Source organism: Mastigoproctus giganteus, chromosome 6 (genome assembly GCF_048544385.1).
Source record: "Mastigoproctus giganteus isolate SK-2022 chromosome 6, ASM4854438v1, whole genome shotgun sequence".
In the NCBI taxonomy this organism is placed as follows: Eukaryota; Metazoa; Arthropoda; class Arachnida; order Uropygi; family Thelyphonidae; genus Mastigoproctus; species Mastigoproctus giganteus.
The window spans coordinates 11,668,701-11,692,748 of record NC_143580.1 but is presented as its reverse complement, the minus strand read 5'-3'; the positions used below and the strand labels follow the sequence as shown (position 1 = coordinate 11,692,748).

General features: G+C 35.5%; 1 protein-coding gene across 1 annotated transcript in view; it reads right to left on the bottom strand.

The window, feature by feature from the left end:
- Window positions 1-24,048, bottom strand: part of LOC150083914 (nuclear hormone receptor FTZ-F1 beta-like) — a 119,241-nt gene that overhangs the window by 30,633 nt on the left and 64,560 nt on the right. Inside the window, exons 4-6 of the mRNA XM_090374953.1 lie at window positions 20,752-21,061; window positions 19,080-19,481; window positions 5,532-5,705 (exon numbers count right to left, since the gene is read on the bottom strand). Of these exons, the coding sequence (XP_090231079.1) occupies window positions 5,532-5,705; window positions 19,080-19,481; window positions 20,752-21,061 (886 nt within the window). The remainder of the gene's footprint in view (window positions 1-5,531; window positions 5,706-19,079; window positions 19,482-20,751; window positions 21,062-24,048) is intronic.

The window sequence follows — 24,048 nt, the reverse complement described above, 5'->3', positions numbered from 1 at the left end:
TTTCTATGTATCGAACTGTTTTGATTTCCCCTTGGTCATTACATTGAAAATAGTTTCCCTACAACGAAGAAAATTTCCATATAACGAACTGATTTCGAGAGACCTGGCTACGATTGTTCGCACCTCTGGCCTTTAGGCAATGAAGCTGATGCTGTATAAAGCACAAATTAAGGGCTAAAAGGATTAAGCATTAATCCCTTTAGCTTTTAATAGATAAAAGCTTTATTTCCACATATTAAGAGCTAAAACATTTTACAATTTAATGATCCATGTAAAACCCTGCAAGAGGAAACTGGCCAACCACAGCATGGGATAGATAAAGATGGCAGTTTGGGAGAGGCCTTTGTCCAGCATTGGGTCAGCAATGGCTAAAAAGAAGTGAAACCTATAGAACTTATACACCACTATGCCAAGAAATCCCAATGGTCACCTGTGCACAGCCATTGACAAAAATTAAGGCATATTCCCGACGCAGGCATTGGCTCTGGTCAACCTATTTTCTACCTTAAGCATCCTATTAGAGAATTTGGAGGGAGTGATTTTCCTCCATCTCGGAAATTCATCTGTTTTTTCGAATAAATGAGTCATCGACACTTTCACTAAATTTCACCTGTCTCTGTTTACACGATAGCTACAAGTGGTCCCTAATTTCAGCTTTGTTTTATCTGCTGTGCAAGTAACCTTACAGACAGTGTCTAGAAGGAAATCCTTGAGTTTAGTGTGAAAAGGTAGAAGTGTTTAATAGCGTAGATTGCAGAAAAAAAGAAATTGCTTTAAAATATGATGTCCCTGCTAGTAGTGTGTCAACCATTCTGAAAAACCCTGATTCTCAAACTGTTTCAGGAAATGGGACCAAGTCGAAAGTGTGCCTTTGGGAAGATGTAAATGAAGCAGTTTTTAAGTTGATTTGAGACCAAAACATGCCAATATCAGAGCTATTAATAAAAGAAAAGGCTATGGAGTATGCATCTTTTCTGGGACACAAAACATATCAAGCCAGTTCTGGTTGACTGGACAAATTTAACGAGCGTCATGGCTTACTCGAAATAGTTATTTCTGAGGAAATTGGAGTTGCAATTGAAGAAGACTATACCCATTGAAAAGAAATAGTTTTGAAAAAAAAATTATGGAATACTACAAGGCCAAAGACATATTCAACATTGAAGAAACATGTCTATTTTTTAAATGTTTGCCAAACACTGATTTTTAAAGGTGATAAATGTTTATGTGGTAAAAATAGTAAGGAGAGAGTTATACTCTTGATTGCAAATATGGCTGGTAATAAAAAACTGAAGCTTTTGGTAATAGGCAATAGTAAACAACCCTGATGTTTCAAAGGGGTAAAGTCGTTAGAGTTGGACTACAACTACAACAAAAACCCCTGAATGACAAGCGATCTTTTTGAGCAGTGGATTTTAAATTTCGATATTGTTATTTTAGTTTTTAGGAGCATTAGCAACTAAGGCCATATTGCTGCGAGATATGCGGTGGTCATTCCCTGACCTTTCCGCATCCTCTGTGTTTGGTGGTGACGGGCTCGAACCCCGGTCTAATCAAGAAGCGTATGCTGTGCACTGCTGCTCCTTCCCACCTGGCTACGGAGGCGCCTAAATTTCGATAGAAAGGTGACAAAATAAAACGGAAAAATCGCTTTGATTGTCGACAACTTCCCTGTTCACCTTCACTTGGTAATTTCAAAACTTATTAGTGTGAAGCTTGTTTTCTTTCTTCTGAATGATTCGTCTTAACCGGACCAAGGCATTATCAAGAATTTGAAAATGCACCACCCAAGGCACATACTGAAAATTATTATACTGAGAATAGAAACCAACCAACCTATAGATTCTATTATAGATTTGTGGATATGCATATCAGAGTTGGCAAAAGTGTGGAGTCAAGATGTGATGGAAACAACAATTAAGAATTCTTTTGCAAAAGCAGGTTTTGCTAAAATGCTAATTAACAGAGATGAGAAGGATGAACTACTAGAAGGCATTAAGCAATCTTGGGAAGAGTTCCAAGCAAGGTTTGATTAGTGGAGAAATTGTTCTTGACGAATTTTTAGGAACTGATAATGATGTCACAGTAGCTGAATATCCAAGTGACTCCAACATTTTGGAGAGTATTCAAAGAACTAGTGAAAATATCAACAATGAGTTGGGTGAAAATGAGGGCAATATTAAACCTTCCAAACAAATATTAGCAGCATTTAAAAAATTTGCATCAAGGCCTTCAGTGGGAAGGAAATGTAACAAAAAATATATCTCAGTGTTTAAAGTTTAAACAAATGCAAACATTTTTATGAATGGTGTACAGTAGAATCCAGCGTACAACAAAAAATAACCAAATATTTTTCAACATAATTCTTAAAAAAGTGTACTAATAAATTGTGGGCATCATGTAAGCAGTCATTTCTTAATGTGTATGTATTAATTAATTGTTTTAAAATGTTAGAAATTTTTTTCATTCCCACTTCTTTCCCAATCTTTTACTATATTTTTGAATTTACATTATTTTTCATTGTTGAAAAGGTCATATTTCTTTATAACGAAGTTTTTCAAAGGAACGATTGATTTCATTATATAGAGGTCGGGCTGTAGATGATCCTGCATTACTTCTTTATCAATTAACTCCATTATTTTCCCTAACACATCAAGCTCATTTTCCCTGATAAGTCAAACTTATGTCTGTAATTACTCACTTCATCCTTTAAACTCCTTGTGAACATGAGAGATATTTGCACAACTCTAATCCATAGGGACTGCCACTGAATCCAAGATGCTCTCGTTATTACAGTTAAATGTTTGATATTTCTTCTGTTTCTTTTAATATAATTAGATAAATTCCAATAGCCCCAGGTAGCTTGTTTACTTCCAGATGCAACAATTTCTCTTCTAGCTTCCATTCATCCATCAGAAAATAATTGTACCACCAATCAGTATTACACTTATGACATCCTCACCTATTAAAACTTCATGTGTGAGTGTAGATTTAAAACATTTTTCAGCTTTTCAGCAACCTGAACAGGGTTGTCAATATCCAGTGGACCAATGTGATTCATGCCTTTCCTTCTCGTGTTAACAAAAGCAAAGAATTCCTTTCACTCTTCTCATAATCTGCCTTATCATGCCTAACACTCTTGAGTAATTTGATTACAGACTGAAATGTAGAATTAAAAGTTTGCCACTGGCAATTTGTAGCATTTTTTTTTTTCCCACTGCATTTTTTTTTTTTTTTTTTTTAATCACTGCAATAAAGCTAATCAGTTCAATTGTCAACATAACAAATCACTGTAGTTATCAGTTCAAGGGTACCACTTTCTCTAATTTGTTGGTAATGAAAGCCATAATCCAGCAAATCCAGAAATGTTCTAGTATTGAGTGAGTTGCCAACCCACAAGTTCCAATCAACATCTGGAAGTTGAAAATCACTTGTGATAAGACATCCTGATTTGCAGACATTCTATTTTTCTGTATAATTGTTCATTATATTCATCACAAAAATTTGGCCTATAACATAGCCTTCTAATTTTTTTTTACCCCATTGCTTATATCACATCAGACTGATTCAACAATTTGCTGGCAACCTGTATCTACTTGTTGTACTGTTTTAGATTCTGTGCTCTTTAAGCAAAATTTTAACTCAACCCCCCCCAACCCCACCTTCCTGTCATATTTATCTTTTCTGTGTACAGAAAAGACAGATACCTTAGACTTGAATATGGCAAGACAGATATCTCACTAAATTCAAATCCTAGCATCCTCAGCAGGCAACTGAGTGGGACCTATGTTTTTGATTTTCTTATATCAGCATTTTCCTGGTTATGACTTAACCAGTTCTTCAGATTCATCAAATTTATTTACTGTGCTCCTAGCATTACTGTATAATCTAATAACACATCCCACATATGCTACATCTTATGAGCACCTCCTCCAAGTTAATGGATGCTCCAAAAGAAGAAGTGGAATAATCAATTTCACCTGTGCTTTATGAATCATTTAACACTGCCTTGATAGTATCAGCAAACATTCTTACATCTCTTCTAATCAAGTGTATCCCATGTCTATAAAAACAGTCGCCTCTGATAATAAGTGCAGGCTATGATAAGAGAGAAATTTTATCCCATGAGCCTTGAGCAATCTCTTTTAACTTAAGGCTTAAAATGTGATATTCTGGAAACATTCTTTATTGAGTGATAAGCTATGATTCCCAGCCACAGTATTAGTAGTGGCAAATGATACAACAAAGCAAACCTATACCACATCATAAAAAAAAAACTTACATGTGGGTAGCAGTAACCCCAGAGTAACATACCAACTGTGTGGTACTACACTCAGGGTAGTGGAAAATGTAAAAGATCTGGGAGTAATTGGGCAATCAGGTATGAAGTTTTCTGAGTAGTGCAGACATGCTGCCAGGACAACAGCTTATGGGGTTTTTCAATGATATACAGGAATTATGCATTCAATTAAAACCCATTAATTGAATTTAACTGGTATGCATTCAATTAAAACCCATTATAATTATACCTCAATCATCACGGTTTCAAATAATACAGAACAGTTTCGGTACCAATTATCAGTGCTATGCGGGGTATTGCTGTATATGATATCAAAATTATTTTCTGCATCCATTTCCTTTTTGAGTAAATTGTAGTACCCAAGAAAATTGGTTAGAGAAGATTTCCCCTTAACAAATCCATGCTGTGTCTGAAATATAATTGCAATCTTGTATTACTTCTTTAACCAGTGACTCCGCTATTTTACCTGGAACAGAAGTTAATCCAATACTTGTGTCACCCTTTGATCCCGCTTGGTGAACTGGAGACACGTTTGCACATATCCAGTCTGCAGAGGACTTCCCCTGAACACACAGATGCTCTCATCATTATGGCTAAGGATGTGCTTACCTCCTTTGATGCCTACCTTATTATAACTGGCTAGATCCCATCCACCCCGGGTGATTTCTTATATTTAACTTCAACAATATCTCTTCCAATTTACTCTCAGTTATTACAAAATCATTTAGCTCCCTGCTAGGGTCTGATAAATTCTTGGTGCCTACTTTCCTAATGAATTTCTCTGGTGTGAATGTAGATGCAGTTCCACAATTAAGAATGAAAAAAACAATAAAGATGTTGAAATGGTTAAAAAGAAACAAAAACTGCTCACTTTATATGACATATAGTTTGAAATAACATGCTGCTTCCGATGACAGTTTACAGTGGTTGTAAATGCTATACAATAAAATAATGACTTGAAATAATTAGTAAACCCTCCTCAAAACGATGTTGATTTTTGATACTTTATATATTTTATAAACTATTTTACTATGTATATATCTACATATAATGTAGAAGCATAAATAAAATGTAAGAAACTGGCACAAATGCAGTTCTAGTTATTAGATGGTGATTGTCCAGTGTAATCTAAGGTTATGTGCATTTCAATAATTCTGCAAAAGAGATTTTTAACAATCATTTCCTAAAATCAATAAGAAATAAATTTCATCAATAACAGAAATTTACTAACCTTTACAAGGTTGCTGTGGAGACTGTTCTGGACTTACATGTGTATTTTCACTACATGAAGGGTTAACTGATTCAACTGAAGACGTTAAACGTGAATCGATCACTGGTTGGTTGGGTAATGTGTACGAACACTGATATGTGCTACGTCCACCGCGTGTTCGATCTTCTCGAATGGCTTAAAAATAACAACAAATAAAAATATTTGATTTTGATCAGTTTTCAGTAATAGTATTAAATAATAAAATTCCATGAATTGGACAAAAAAAAAAAAAAAACACATCTTTCCAAAGTACTTTTAGCTAAAACAATTATTCAGAACACGGCTGCAATTATATTAGTAATACACACACTTCCAGATATAGAATTTACCATTGCCTTACTTCTTCAAGTTTTGTAATAAGTTAAATTTATAAAAGCAGGGAGAATTAATGCTTATTCTAATACATGTAGTGGGCCAATAAGCTCACTCCTTTCCTTTTAGTGTTCATATATTCAGAGAATTCTTTTCTGTATAACTTGGACTTTTCTAAATCTTTTTAATAATCTGCTTTAGCCTGTTTTATCCCCTGAATAACATGATTACACTGAATAGGGACTTTTGATAAGCTGTACAGGTATCTCAAGCAGTCTTGTTTTTAATATGAATTTATCAATTTTAGTTACCAATTTTGGTTTCCAGTTGCTACAGTAGGGTTTTAAAAGTATGACACAGCATGTAGCATCTAGAATTATTTCAGGGAACATTTCACAATTAACATTTTGATTTATTATTTTTTTTTATGTCTATTTATACATGACACTATAATAAGAGAAACTACAGCAGAACAAATGCATGCCTTAATTTTATAAAACTTTTTGATATATAAGAAATTAATGAAAATGATGAATACTTGATGTATTCATCAAGTATTCATCATTTTCACTGATGGGCAAATTAGGACCACTATTTTCTCTATTCATTTAATCTGATGTAACAAATAATTGTTACATCTGATGTAACAAATAAATAGGGGCTTAGAGGGGAACAGGTATCCTGTGTGTTATCAGACACTCAGCCTAAAACACTGATGGATCCAATATCTCTCTATTACAGAAGATTTAGGAGAAGTCTGGTTGGCCTGCCTCCCTAAAATCCACTCATGCACACCTTCTCGATGGTAAGCCCTGTTACGTCACTTAGGTGGCAACGAACGTGTAGAGTGGTTCTCTTCAAGACGCCTGGTCAGCGTGAAGAGGAAAAGACCAAACCCTCCAGCAATGAGAGCACAACAATACAAATGGCCCTCAGTCCCCAGCAGCTTTCACTCTCCCTCTTACGGCAGCAAGAGGATCAGAGTGGAAGCAGAGGGTGCTAAGAATCTCTGGGTACGACCAGGCTGCCATGCACGGAAATTGAACTTGGCCTGTTATAACGTACGATCACTCATCGGTGAAGACAGGATATTAGAGCTGGAAAAGGAATTAGAAAATGTGAATTGGAATATCATCGGTTTGGCTGAAACAAGAAGAAGAAATGAATCACTTATAAGTTTATCAAGTGGAAATCTGCTGTACACCAATGGAAACAGTGAAAGGAGTGAAGGTGGAGTTGGGTTTCTGGTCCATAAAGATTTTAAAAACAACATTTTGGAATTCAAAAGTACATCACCAAGGGTGTCAAGACTAATATTCAAGATTTCTAAGAGGTACAAGCTAAAGATTATAATGGTTTATGCACCAACATCGAGCCATGATGATGAAGAGGTTGAAGAAATGTACACTGAAATTGAGAGTCTTCTAGATGAGAGAAAACCCACTACACTATTATTATGGGGGACTTCAATGCTAAGGTTGGAAAAAGGCAAAACAGCGCAGAAAGAGGAACTATAGGAAATTTTGGAATTGGTGAAAGAAATAAAAGAGGTGAAAGACTTGTGGAATTTGCAGAATCTCAAGGACTCTCAGTAATGAACACTTTTTTCAAGAAAAGGGTGAATAGAAAGTGGACATGGAAGAGTCCAAATGGATTAACAACTAATGAAATCGACTTCATCCTCACTAACAGAAGATATATTGTGAATGATGTTACCGTCCTGAATAAGGTAAATGTTGGAAGTGATCACAGAATGGTAAGATGTACACTTGATATAGATGTAGGAAAGGAAAGGAAAAAACTGACTCGAGTAAATAATACAAAGGTCTTTGAAATAACAGAGGAGGAGAAAAAGCAGTATGTACTGGAACTTAAGAACAGGTTTGAGCTTCTGCAGACTGCTCAGGACCAAGATATCGACGAGGAATATTACAACTTTCTGAAAGTGATAAAGCCCAAGAAACCTATAGGGAAACAGAAATCCAAAGAAGAAAAAATTAGTCAAGAAACACTTGTCATGATGAACCAAAGACGACAAATGAAGAGCAAGAAAAACACCGACAGGGAGAAAATTGAGTATACTGAGTTATGCAAAGCCATTAGAAAGAGACTCAGAGAGGACATAAGAAGATTTAACACAAGAAAAGTAGAACAAGCATTAAGGGATAACAAAGGATTTAAATCAGCAGCCATGAGCAGTAATACAGAAAGACAAATGATACTGAAACTGAAGAATAGCGATGGTGTACTTATAAACAGCAGAGAAGGCATAATTCAAATAGCAGAAGACTACTATAGAGAATTATACAAGGAGCGAGGGAATGATACCAGCAGTGGGGAACATGGATTGCAAAGTAGCAACACATACGGCATACCCGATATTCTTCCTGATGAGGTAGAACATGCATTGAAGAAAATGAAGAATCGGAAAGCCCCGGGGGAAGATGAAGTTACTGTAGAGTTGTTAAAATTGGGAGGAAGAGACATAACACAAAAACTGGCAAGGCTCTTCACAAAGTGCATTAGAAAAGGTGTGATGCCTAAGCAGTGGAATAATGCAATCATAGTTTTGCTGCATAAGAAAGGAGATAAATCAGAAATTGGAAATTATAGACCAATTAGCTTGTTATCCCATATCTACAAGTTGTTCACAAGGGTCATTACTAACAGATTAGAAAGAATACTTGATGAGAATCAACCGAAAGAGCAAGCTGGCTTTAGGACAGGATTCTCAACTATGGATCACCTTCACATAATATCACAGCTAATGGAGAAAGCAAATGAATATAAAACACCATTATGCCTGGCATTTGTGGATTATGAAAAGGCATTTGACTCCATACAGCATAAGGCAATGTTTCGGGCACTGGAAAGACAAGGCATAGATACTCCATATATTATGATTTTGAAGAAAATATATGAAAGTGCTACATCCTTTATTAGACTAGACAAAGACAGTTGCAAATTTAAAATCGAGAAAGGAGTTCGACAAGGAGACACAATATCTCCGAAGCTGTTTACTGCTGCCCTTGAGGAAGCTTTCAGAAGATTAGACTGGTCGCAGAAAGGAGTCAATGTGAACGGAGAGTACCTAAACCATTTACGATTTGCAGATGACATTGTGGTCATAAGCCACGATCCCAAAGAATTAGAGGAAAATCTTAATCAGTTATGCACAGTTAGTAAGGATTTTGGACTGAAGATGAATATGGCTAAAACAAAAGTAATGATGAACAAGTATGCCACGGAAAGGGAAATAATGATTGAAGGAGCAGTAATTGAAAAGGTGGAGTCATATACTTATTTGGGACAAGTTATTAGCTGTAATAATGATAAATGGCTGGAAGTCAAGAGAAGAATAAATTTTGGATGGATAGCATTCAGGAAATATAGTCACATACTGAAGAGCAATATCCCAGTTTGTCTGAAACGTAAAATAATGAATCAATGTATACTCCCCACCATGACTTATGGAAGTGAAACTTGGGCACTCACCAAAAGAATGGAAGAGAAGCTAAGAACTACACAGCGAAGAATGGAACGAATTATATTGGGAATCAGACTGTTAGATAAGAAGAGAAACACATGGATTAGGCAGCAAACTCAAGTAAAGGACATTCTTATCAAAACTAAAGAACTAAAATGGTCTTGGGCAGGACACATAGCTCGAAGACATGATGACAGATGGACTAAGAAAATAACAGAATGGTACCCAAGAGGGGCTAGAAGAAAACCTGGAAGACAAAGGCGGAGATGGATAGATGAAATTCATGAGTTTTTGAGTAGTAAATGGATGGCCAGTGCTCAAAACAGAAGGAACTGGAAAGTTGCTGGAGAGGCCTTCATCCTGCAGTGGATTGAAAATGGCTGATGAAGAAGAAGAAGAAGAACAAATAATTAAATACATATTCACCATTTGTGGCAGTCTTTTTGATATTAGCACATTCAGCATTAGTAGAGGCATATGATGCAAGGAAGCAAGCTTATACAGCTTCAGCCCAAAAAAAAAAAACCACCTTTCCAGTCACCTATACACTCCCTCAAAGAGTTCGTCTAGTTCTTCCTTGAATTTATTTAAGCTATCAACTTCACAACAAATATGATGAAACAAAGAATAAAATAAATATTCATCATTTGTAGCAATCTTTTTGGATAATAGTATTAGCAATAGTAGTGGAATATGATGCAAGGAAGCAAGCTTATATAGCATCAACAACAAAAAAAAAAAAAAAAAAAAAGTTTGTTCCAGCACTCAAAAACTTGCTAGCAAAGACAAACTTTTGCACATTTATTCAGCAAACATCCTTTCTCAATTTGAATTTATGCCCCCCATGTGCATAATATGGGCAACAGGAAGAATCCTATCAACATTAAGCTTGCTCAAATCATTCAAAGCTTTAAACACCTCAATCAGATCACCTCATAGGGGTCTAGTCTTTAGATGCCGCAATTTTCAGACTGAAACCTTCCTTAGTAAGAGCACCCCATTGTTCCCCTTGCCAATCTCATTGCCCTTCTCTGTACTCATTCCAGAAGCTCTACATCCTTCCTAAAATGAAGCCTCCAGGCTTGTATGCAGTACTCAAGGTATGGCTTGACCACTGCAATGGTACAATGGTATAATCACCTCCTTATCCCTGCTAGCAAAATTCTTGGATATCAAGATTTCGTATATCAAGATATACATCTTGTATATCCTAGTCACAATTGAAAGTGCTCCAATAAAAGACTCTCTCTCTCTCTCTCTCTCTCTCTCTCTCGTAGCCTGTCTGCAGTGCAGACAGGCTACGAGTTGGACATCATATCTGACTGCTCAATTACCCCCCCCACAGTTATTTTTCATTTTCCACCACCCTGAGTACCACACAGTTGGTAGATTACTCTGGGGTTACTGCTACCCATATGCAGTACACTGCATTTGTCAATGTACTTCAGCTGCCACTTCTCAGTCCATTTGCCTAACTTTACTAGATCCTGTTGCAGTAACATACTGTCGTGACTGTCATGAACCACCATACCAATTCCATAAAATCATCTACAAAGTTGGACATTAAGCCTGATAAGCCTTCCTCAATAGCATTAATAAATATAGAAAACAACAATGGGTCCAAAACTGAACCCTGGGGGGGCTCCACTAATAACATTAGTTCATGATAAGCATTGTTGTTGGATTACAACTCTGTCTTCTCCCACTGAACCATCCCTTTATCCATAGCAGCAATCTGACCTTAATTAATGCCATACTGCTCCAATTTGTACAGAACTGTTCAATGTGCAACAGTATCAGACACGCTTTCCTGAAATCCAAATATATGATAGCAAAAATATTTTTTGCATTCAGTTTCTTTGCGAACATGTCATAGTATCCAATCAAATTGGTTAGACAAGATTTCTCCTTAATAAACCCATGCTGTGTCTAAAGTACAACTGCAGTCTTGTCTAGATGATGCCACATTACTTTAATCAATGACTTACATTATTTTCCCTGCACCAGATGTTAAACTAACAGGTCTGTAATTACTCGTGTCACCCTTTGATCCTCCTTTGTGAATTGGGGATACATTCACAAAGGAGGACAAAGGGTGACATGAGTAAGCCTTCATCAATAGCATTAATAAATATAGAAAACAACAATGGGTCCAAAACTGAACCCTGGGGGGCTCCACTAATAACATTAGTTCACGATGAGCATTGTTGTTGGATTACAACTCTGTCTTCTCCCACTGAACCATCCCTTAATGCCATACTACTCCAATTTGTACAGAACTGTTCGATGTGCAACAGTATCTACAGTCCATGGGAACCTCCCCTGAATCCAAGTATGGTCTCGTAATGATGGCTAAGGGTTCCTTATTTCCTTTGCTGCCTCCCATAATATAATTCCATCCACCCCAGGTGACTTTCTTATGTTTAACTTCAACAATTTCTCCTCCACTTTCCTCTCATTATTACAAAATCATTTAGCTTCCTGTTAGAGTTTGATAAGCTTCTGGCCTCAACTTCCCTAAAGAATTCCTCATGTGTCAATGCAAAAGCAAAATACTCATTCACAGTTTGTCAGCAACTGTCACACCATCATTATCAAATGGACCAATTTGATTCATCCCCTTCCTTCTAGTCTTTACATAAGCAAAGAAGTCTTTGCTGTCTTTCTCTGCATCCCTGGCCAAAGGTTTCTCATAATCTGCCTTCACTTGCCTAACACCCTTTCTGACTTTATTACAGACTACCATATATCTATCAAACTTCTGTGTAACTTAATAATTTATATGCATCCCATGCATTTTTCTTCTGTGCCACGAGTCTCATTAGTTCATCTGACATGGATTCAGGCCTAAATCTTGAACAGTATTTCTAAGTTGGTATGAAAAGCCTAGTATTTTCTAATTAAGTCCCACTGTATAGAATTTAAAAACCATCTGAGACCACTCTTAGTCAGTCTTATTTTTTGCGAAAGCAAAAACCATTCCCTTTATCCTTGATGGTAGATTCATCTTTAAGTAAATCCCACTTCAATACACTATGATCACTACCACCTAGTGGTTCTTTTATATGCAGATTCTTAATGCATGAATAATCACTGATGATAATCAGATCTAGATTATTACTCTCTCTTGCTACCTCTCTAACATGCTGCTCTAGGAAACCATTATCCAATAAATCCACAAGTCTTGTTAGTGTGTGAGTGACATTTTCTACAAATTCCAGTCAATATCTTGAAAATTAAAATCCCCCATTATAAGATATTGGCGCCTCCGTAGTCAGGTGGGCAGGAGCAGCAGTGTGTATCACACGCTTCTTGATTAGACCGGGGTTCGAGCCCTTGACCACCAAATACGAAGGATGCGGAAAGGTCAGGGAATGATCACTGCATATCCCCGGAGCAATATGGCCTTAGTTGCTAATGACTCCTAAAAACCAAAATAACAAACATTATAAGACATTCTGATTTACTGGTCCACTCTATTTCTCTGTACAGTTGTTTGTTGTATTCATCAGAGTCATTACACATATAAACACTCCTACTTTCATTTTTGCTTTCCCAGAGCTTACGTCACATGAAACTGACTCAACATTACACTGCCAACTCCTGTCAACTGGACGCATTGATTTGTTATAGATATATTACAATATATATCTAGATCATAAGGAGAGATTACATTACACTTAGATTTTGTTTGCAATTTTGTGCAATAGAAATTTTTGTGTGGGCCTCCGTAGTCAGGTGGGCAGGAGCAGCAGTGTGTATCACACGCTTCTTGATTAGACCGGGGTTCGAGCCCTTGACCACCAAATACGAAGGATGCGGAAAGGTCAGGGAATGATCACTGCATATCCCCGGAGCAATATGGCCTTAGTTGCTAATGACTCCTAAAAACCAAAATAACAAACATTATAAGACATTCTGATTTACTGGTCCACTCTATTTCTCTGTACAGTTGTTTGTTGTATTCATCAGAGTCATTACACATATAAACACTCCTACTTTCATTTTTGCTTTCCCAGAGCTTACGTCACATGAAACTGACTCAACATTACACTGCCAACTCCTGTCAACTGGACGCATTGATTTGTTATAGATATATTACAATATATATCTAGATCATAAGGAGAGATTACATTACACTTAGATTTTGTTTGCAATTTTGTGCAATAGAAATTTTTGTGTGGTATATATGCTACAAGGTTAGCTGAGATTACATTTAAAGAAGACACTGAATAAAGTAAATAAATAAAAGTAATAAAAGTAAATAAAATAAATAAATGAGTGTGGAAGACTAATGCAATTGCTGAGCCAATTAAATATTATGCCTGCCTATAATTAAAAAAAAAAAAAAAAACTTTATACTCCAGCAGGGCTTCTTAAGTCACTTCTGACAAGAACAGTCTGGCATGATCACAGAGATAAGAGGAATTTGCAACTAATCGTTTTAATAAGAATAGAATCATTAACCATATTCAGTAAGCACACAGGCTCGAATCACACTCAAAATACTCAAATGCACATGTAACAACTGCACTTCCATATTTGACTATTCGGCTAAGTATAAATATAAGATAATTCAAAAAAAAAAAAAAAAAAAAAAGCAAAGATATACATGGTGTTTCAATTATAAACTACTGGGATATATGTTGCTTATTTTTAAGTTTAGGCAATTTGTCATCTAGGTTTTTTTGTTATATTTTTGCTGAAATTTTTTAATTTGTTAAAATTGCACTAAGCATTACCGTTTAGATTTTACGATTTCTAAATTAAAATTTTAGCTAATCAATTACTTTTTCTGTGGAAACTTGTTCCCCATCTTCAGCTCAGTTTAAACATGCCATCACCATATGCCATGCTTCTAAAATGAAAGTAAACCAATATTGTTTGAAGAAAAAAACAGTAATGTTTTTTTCTTCAAATAATATTGGTTTACTTTAAAAAAACAAAAAACAGTAACAGTAATGTAACGTTTGCTCTTCAGTACTTGCGTGTTGAAGAGTGAACTTGGCAATTTGTGATGTACCTCTGCATGCTACAACTCTTGGGTTATTATATATACAGTATATATATTTTTTTCTTCTTCAAATAAAATCATTTATGTTATTTTCAAAAGTACACTGATGTTGTTTTTAGACTAAGCCAAAGACAGGAAAAAACTTTGCACTAGAGGGGGAAAATTTTTTTTTATTAGAAACTGTAAAATCTAAATGGTAATATATACAGTAATACCCCGACTTACGCTACCCCGACTTACGCGAACTCGGAGTTACGCGGTTCCTGATTTTTTCATTTGGCAACGCTGCCGCCCACTATCTTCAAGGTCGTTTTTCATATGTTATCGATATACGGTGCGACGGCGGAGAATGAGAGCGAAAGATGAACAAAATTCAACTTTGCTGCTTTTATGTTTTTTATATCAGTGAAGGGGAAACACACTTTCACCATAATAACATAAACACCAACACAATTCTAGCTATCGGTATAATCGCAAATGCAATTAGATCGAGTTTACTACCAGTTTATAACAGATTCCACTAGCAGAAACGCAACTGGATTTTTATTGTTTTATGGTAGTAACCCCTAGAAATGTGAGGTGTTAATAGTGTATCTCTGCCTTTATGGTGTTGTTTATTCAGTTGCTACATGCGCGCAGCTTTGTTTATGCGTATCAAGCGTGCCTCCTCGTTTTGTAATTGTGCTTTATTCCCTAAAAATGAAAAGGAAGCGTCCTGGTGAAGACACTGCAGATTCAGAGAGAAAAAGAAAAGCAATTATCGATAAACAGAGGCGGACTGGGTCAAAAATTCTTACCTGGGAAAATTTATAGTGGCCTCATACTATGGTTTATGGCCAAAATCACACTGGCCCACCGGGGTTTCCCCGGTAAGGCTTATTGCCAGTCCGCCTCTGTCGATAGAGAAAAAAAAATATGAAATTGTGAAACGCTTTGAGCGAAATGAAAGACCATGTGATATTGCACGTGCTACAGGCCTAAATGAAGCAACGGCGAAAAGCACATGACAATTGCAAACTTGACAGGTTGAAAATTGAAAAGGGCTCAATTGTAAAGGGCTTAAAAATTTTAGAAAACATAGACTCCAACGAAGAACGCGTTATAGCTACAAAGCAAGGAATAAAAAAATTATTAGCTTGCTACGAAGAAATTCTGCCTGAAAAAAAGAACGCGCTGTGTCGTCAGATGAATTTGTTAGATTTTATGAAGCCATCGACATCGAAATAACTTTTTAACGTAAGTCATTTGTTTTTTAATACATATTTTGTATTAATATGTATAAAGAACTGCAATTTTATTAATATTTTTCTTCTAAACTAGTGTTTTTGTTAGTCCTTGGTCCCAATTAAGCAAAATTTATATGTATTTATATGCAAAGTTGTACCCCGACTTAAGCGAATTCGACTTACGCGATTTTCGTCGGACCCACCTATCGCGTAACTTCGGGGTATTACTGTATATACTCCAAGTTTAACATACAATTCAAAAATTTCAGGCTGAACATGACAAAAAAAAAAAAAAAAAAAGTCCAGATAACAAACAACCTAAACCTGAACACAAGCTAGACAGATCTCAGTGCCTTTAATTGAAAACACCTGTATGTTTCCATATCAATATAGATTCAGGAGTACTCAAACAAATATCAGAACATAAGCAGTGGATAATCTGCTGGAAGGCTGTGGCTGATTGATGTTCCTCTCTAAGAAGAATTAAACATTATGTTGCCTGTTTTGAGATGTCCAGTATGATGAAGTACTTTGGTAGATAGATGATTAGCACATGCAGGATTACATTCATGATGTGCACTACATTTATTTCCTTTCACATCTCATTGCATAAAGACTTTTTTGTGGTGCAGAAATAGTCAGTTGAAGTAATGAATGGCAACACATCTGTATGTAGCAATGCACTGATGAAAGAGGTGTTCAACTAAGATATATAAACTGAATGCCAGAAATCACAGAATCATGAGAATGTTATCTCTTATGATAGCCATTCACCACTGTTTTTTGTTCACAATAATCTAACATGTCAATGTTATATTAATTGTACTTAGACCTGTTCTTTTGCAATTTTTCAAACAGATGTTTTTGTTTTGTTATTTGGTTTTTAGGAGCATTAGCAACTAAGGCCATATTGCTCCGGGATATGCGGTGATCATTCCCTGACCTTTCCGCATCCTCCGTATTTGGTGGTCACGGGCTTGAACCCCGGTCTAATCAAGAAGCGTGTGCTGTGCACTGCTGCTCCTGCCCACCCGGCTATGGAGGCGCCTTCCAACAGATACATAACCCTTTATACCAACAGGAAAATGCTCATCATTTGTATTTTCTTTATTCACTCTTTATTCCTGTTAATATAAAGAATAAAGAGTTTTGTAATGAATCTAATGTTTTCCAAATATTTCTCTAAAATGTCAACATTCTTTCCTGCTCTCCTCCTATTATTATGATAACCAACAAACATGAAAGATATAGTTATAATAGCCAGAAGAACATCTGCCACATGATAGGATGAAGCCATATCATAATCAACCTAAATACCACAGTAATCTGAACGGAGCATTTAATCTAAACACGGGGGATATTCCTCAAGAGGATATCACATGCCACCCAAACTCAATGACACGACACATTAATACCATCAGTGAAGCGTGGTCATACTTTGTATTAATGGATATACTAGTTTTCTCCATTAAAGAAAGATCTTTTTAACACATATCTTGCCTTTATCTTCATCTATTTGTATATCAGATAACTCATTCTATTTTTAGGGCAGGGCATTTTTTTCTAACACAGAAACACTGATATTCATTTCTGATAGTAATTTTTCAATACTAAGCTAATTAACTGCCCATCAGCAGATTTCATAATTTTGCTATAGTAGGACTTGTATCCATTTTTCAAATTGTAAGGCTACTAATACAATCTGTCCCATGTTGCACTACTACTAATAACTAACACTTTTCTAAAAAAGAGAATGCCACTTATCTGTAATGTAGTGCCATCCTCTGGATAGCTATTTCAGAGCTTACAGGCACCTCATCAGTGGGAGGACATTAAAAAAGGAACGCTATAAATAGCACTAAAAATAAGTGTTACCAACAGTACAAAATGTGGCAACTTGTGGTGGTAGCAGTACAATTTCAAAACAATGCCGTTCATTAATGTTCATCTTTTAATATTCCTGCAGCTGTTTAGCACTGTTAATTGATGCAGAGCAAAAAAATGTGGAAGTAGACAGGACAAAAATCAATTAATACAAAGTACTTTTGACTGTCCACTATTTTTTTGAGAAATTCATCAATAAAAATGAAACTTTCATAATGTTTCTCTAAATCCGTATAAATCATTAAAATAAATAAAGAAAATATTAAAATAAAGAATCAGAAAGGGTTTAATGCGCTACTGTAAAATAGTGATTGGCAGGAATACTGTACAGTATTTTATTTCAAAGAGTAACAACAAAGACAACCATAGGAGCTGTACAAAGTAACAACAGTATCAGTGTTACATAATCACTTCCACTTCAATGCATAAACCATGATAAAGGGAAGAAAAAAAAAAACTTAATTATAATAAAAGATGGTTTTTCCATGTATATACATCTGATCAGGACTTCATAAAAGTGGTAACATTATCCATGATCATAATAAGTATGTGCACTGTAAATGGCTTGAAGGTCATTTCAAATAATGTATCCATTTATAAATGAATCATCTATAACATATTCAAGTAGTATTCATACACAGTGTATAACAGATGGCAGCAAGAAAACAGTTTTGAAAATCAGAAGAATAGCCCATATCTGTTGGCTTCAGTTGTCAGATTAAGCTTTTTGAAGTGCAAAAAATTAATAAATTCTGTGTATTTTTGATGAAGTTGATGTAACTGAACACTTGAATACTGAACAGATGTAGAGGATATATATAAAAAAGTATCATATTTACATTCTGAAATGCAGCCACTAGATAAGAGAAGTTTATACTTAATTATTTTGATAGTGAGTATAATCATTAACTGTATTTACAAGTCATGTGGGCTTGAACCAAAGTCCACTAAAACCATGTGTATTATTGGACTGCCATACTTGACCATGAGGCTACATTGAGCCTGATATTACTTGCATCAAACAAAAAGTGGCAAGCTTTTTTATTTTTTCATGAATTTTTCAAGACTTTTTTTTATATGCAAATTCTGATCTGAGTTCTGACAATAATTTCATTCTAATGTTGGACAGTCAAATCAAAATAAGAATAAACAAATTAACATTTAAAAGAATTTGTGTAAAACAGAGTCTCACTACCATGCATTTCAGGAATTGCACACAAAAGGATTAATATGAAGTATGGTAATCATTAATGAAATCACGATAGTTGTTATAAATTGAATTTTACTTAGAGAAAAGGTTACAGTTTATTATTATTAAGCTGAAACCAAATCACACACAATACAACCACTGCAAGTGGTGATGTTTCCAGAGTCTGTGTTGACTTCTATCCATCTTTGTCAAATGATCTGTGTTTCCAAAAATATACATAGGGGATAAAACTACTTTTGAAATTACTAGCAATAAGCTGTAACCTTTCTCAACAATAAAAGTTACAACATTAACAACTCACTTAGTGTCAACCTGACTTCACATTAATTTTTTAGATTTAAAAAATAACCTTGCTTGATATAGAGAATCTACTCACCTTCTAACTTCATACCCATCTTTAAACATTTGTCAAATCTACAAGCAGGGCACTTTTTCCTAGTGCTTATAGCTACATGGCAATTAGCTCCCCTAAGACACACATAATTCTTTTTATTTTGTACCGTCCGTTTGAAAAAACCTTTGCAACTTTCACATGAAAATATACCATAGTGGAAACCTGAAATTCGATCCCCACATATAGGACAAGGTCCACTTAAGAGCTGCTGACGAGAGATTCCAGATGTTCCAGATATTCCTAGTGTTCCTTGAGGAACATCAGCAAATAAAGAGGTCCTACTTTCTTCGCTGCTGTTATCTGCTGAGTGTTGTCTAGCTGGACTTGTAAGATCGCTAGCATTAGATTCATCTGATGCACTGGATGCTGCAGAAGCACTAGATGCTGTAAAATAAAAAAATAATAATACTGGATTTAAAAAACAAACAAAAAAAAAAACCTGAAATTTTACCTCTATGCATGGAATGCTGTCAGAACCGCATCTCTGCACAAAAAAAATATATCAATTCAGATTTTAAGAATAACACTTCACTCTAAACAAGTATTGAGCAAAATTATATATAACCCAACAATTTTGCTTAATACTATGTGGAGTACAGGGTTATTTTTAAAATCTTAATTCCCATGTATGTCATTCACTCAATATCTAAAAATAATCAAACATGTTAGCTGAAGTCTTCAGTACCAACAAGTTAAAAGTTTTCAATAAAAGTATTTAATTCTGGTAAAATTGAGTCAAACTTAATCTGATTTGCACTTTATGGAAGCCAATCATGGGATGCAAGAAACTGTCAGAAACTTTCCAAAAAACTAATTTGTCATTTCATATTGTACAGGTCATCCACCTTTGGTAAATTTTCAACGAGAAAGAGAGAAGCAGTATTAATGATACTGCATGATCTGTAACATTAGTAGTGGCATATGATGCAAAAAAGCAAGCTTATACAACATCAGCCAAAAAAAAAAAAAAAAAAAACCCCACTTCCCATTCACCTCTCCATCCACAACAAAAGTTTTTCCAGTTCTTCCTTAAATTTATTTAAGCTATCAATAAATTATCACCATGTTCACATGAGGTTACAGAAGTAATATGCTACAGGAAAATAAGCTTATGCAGCATCAGCAAAAAAAAAAAAAAACTTTTACTCACTTTCCAATTCTCCTCCAAGTTTATTTGTTTATGTATGAGAAATTTTTTCCCCAATGGCATTTCACTAGCACCCTGCATGTCTACTATCAGGTTATTTACATCCTGCTGGATGTAATAAATATTGCAACCTTATACATAAAAAAAGAATCTAGTACAAATGTTCTTAGTTTAGCATGTTGAATATGCTATAGATCCAAAAGCCAACAAATGACAAAATTTATGTGCAAGACTGCTAAAAATTAAAAGTATTTAAAAGTTAAAGCAAAATTTTATTTATCCTAGCAATTTTTTCCCTCCAATTATAATAAGCCACAATAAAAGATAAGATAAACACAAGATAAGCTGCAACAAAAAGATATTTTGAAACAACTTTCAAACTAAAAAAATAAATGCCTATCGCTATTTCTACAAGATGACATAAAAACCATATTCTGATAAATACAATAGGCCACTTAAATTCCAACTGACTTCAAAACAGAACTCCAAGAAACATAACTGACTTACTTGTGGATCGTGCATCTTGTCCTACTGGATGTAATAACTCTACATTTGTTTCAGAATGACTGTGATAAGGATCTTCAGTAGTAGAAGTTACTGCATGGTCTGGAGTAACAGTAGTACTCCTATATAATGGAGTGGGTGATGAAGAAGCACCATACGAAACAAGTCTGCTAAATGGATGAGAATGCACAAGGCCATGGCTAGGGGAGAACTGTGTTACACCATTCACACTACTACTACTGCTGCTATGTCGATTTTGACTGGGACTTTGGGATGGGGAGTGCACACCCTCTGGAACCTGAATGTGTTGACCCTATAAAAGTTGTTATTGAAACTTTAAATTACAAAACAAACCTAAAACATTTAGTAAAAACATAACAGAAAACAGAAGATGAAAAAAAGAAACACACACACACACACACACACACACACACACACACACACACACACACACACACACACACACACACACACACACACACACACACACACACAACACTGGTTTACTGCTGGTCAAATGAATTGAATTTAGGCATTTCTGTTGGAGACTAGGCATGCACAAACAAATGATAAATGTCAGAAATAACTGCATAAAATAAATCAGATGTTTGATAAACTCCCATAAATAAACCCTTCAGACCAAATGTCAGGTTTTCTTATGAGAAACAGTGATATTTCTCATAAGAAATCCAACAGTTAAGCTCATAAGTTAGGACAATTACAAAAACTGTCAACTTTTTGGGAACACCCCAATCTTATCACTACCAGAAACAAAAATTTTATCTTCAATATGATGTACACCATTTCCAACTTCCAGTTCTGATCTATCAGAAAAGCAGTCCGTTTCTAACAACCCCAACCCCCCGAGGATACTGTTTGCTGTTACTATATGCTGTTTGTTTGTTATTAAATTGCAACCTATTACTCCAGTAAACTTCTATGTGCTAACAGTTAATCATATGTATAAGTAATTAAATAATTTAAAATGTTTTTTTTCAGGAAGCTCAGGTGACCCCTAATGGAGAGCAGCCAGAGTACTGCGCACAGCCTGGCTCATCTCCCAGTGGTGGTGGTGGTGGGCAACGCGGAGTCCCACTAGGGGCCCTGCATCCAAGAAGCCAGCACAAACAACAGAACCCAACACTAAACTACGCACAACACTTTTCTGGCTTTTACAGAGGTTCTGTATTCATTACAAGAGAAGAGTACTGATGGTGCAGATGTGGCCTGTGGCACCTTACTCAAACACTATGCCACTATGATCGATATTTAATCAGGAAATGACCTACGTAATTGCATACCTGTGAATTTGTAGTGACGTAATTTCCCCGCCCACTTTTACTACGTGACCCCATCCCTCTTCTCCCATTGGCTACCCTACCCCCACCATGTGGCATTCTCAAAGTGGAATAAATATCACTATTTAATTATTTGCCTGCATTTACATAGGTAACTTAGGAAAAGGCCTTTTGCTTGGGGTTTCATAATGCATGAGGAATATTGTTGCATCTGAAAGAGCAGGACTAAAACATTTAACTAAAATATTTACAAACTATACAAATATTTAAAAATATTTACAAGATACTAAACTGTTTACAAATATACAAACTATATTGGGCCCCTTATCAGCTGACATTACAATGGAACATCGAATGATGCTGTGCACGATCATATATTACAGAGTAAAGCACGTGCACAAGGTTGGTAAATGTTATGGAGGCAGTTGTCTTTCAATAGAAGACAACAATGTAATTATTTACCTGAACATTTGTATTGACGTAAACTGCCCCAACCTCTTCTCCCATTGGCTCGAATAAATATCACTAGGAGGAAAACATTTTTAATGTATAGAGAGATAATAAAAATATGAATATCGCAAAATTTGCTTCAGTGGAGTCCGCTGAAGAAGAACTAACACTACCACTGGATGCAAGCCGAAGCTAAACAGGTCCACCTCCATAGATGGATGATGTCAAAGAGAAATAATAATCATAATGCATCGAGTGTAGCGCAGGATAAAGTCTCTCATGTTCAGGCCTTAGACAGAGAGGAGTCGGAGACAGTCTCCTAAAGAAGACAGTGGAGCAAGTGGAGCTGTCCCCTGCATAGCTACTGCAAGACCATTGAGCCAAACTAACTGGAAGTGAAGTGCTTCCTACGCAACTGTGCTAGTGACCACCCAGAATGGAAAAAAATGTGATGCATGAAGTGGAGCATCAAAATGAATAGGTACATCATGCGAGCATACAAAATAACCAAGCTAGAGACCGATAATAATAATACAGTAGACCACTGCAATTTGCAGCTCTGCAGTTAAGCAGATCTTGTTTCTAGAACACAGGAAGATGATTTGCCTACTTGCAATTAGTGTTTTGATTACATTTCATTCTATCATGAATGAAGCATTCAATATTTCACCAAATCTAACCTTAATTAGCAATTGTTAGTCACAGCAAATATGCATAAAGTACCTACTATCTTCATCATGTCTGTCCATCCACATGTAATAACTCAACTCCCAGTAGATGGATTTTCATGAAATTTTACAACTGGTTCTTTCAGAAAGATCTGTCAAGCCATCCCAAATTTGACTGAAACTGGATTAATAGAAATCTAGCAATTATTATTTCTTTGTCCATACATAATAGCTTGACATTCAGTCTATGATTGTCATGAAATTTTATATTTTGCTCTTTAAGAACAATTGTCAAGCATTGTAAAATATCATTAAAATCAGACTAACAGAAATCCAGCAATATGATTATTATTTTATTTTTTTCAAAAATATATCATTACAAAGGCTATCCACATACTGTGTATTATAGCTGAAGCACTAGATACGTTTGTTGACTGTTGACAAGACACTAATTAGAGGAATAAATGGACAATACTGTGGATGCACAAAAATAAAATGTTCTCACTGGTTCACATATAAAAGTCATTGCTTTTTGGTCTCTCTCTCTCTCTCTCTCTCTCTCTCTCTCTCTCTCTCTCTCTCTCTCTCTCTCTTTTTTTTTTTTTTTTTGTTATAAATATACTTGGAACTAAGCAATATGAAATTAGCAATACTGAAATGAGTGAGTATTTATCAGTAAAACGAGAGAGAGAGAGAGAGACAGCTGGACCATTAAGGTTAATTATGAGGACATCACTGAACTAACAAGGAATTCCTTTGCACTGGAAAGGTGCCAAAGTATCACCAATACAAAGAGATGATGCTAAGAAATGGGTAAACATAGGTCAATAAGTCTTTAATGGTAGGCATTATCACGTGATAAAATGAGTGCAATACAAGACATT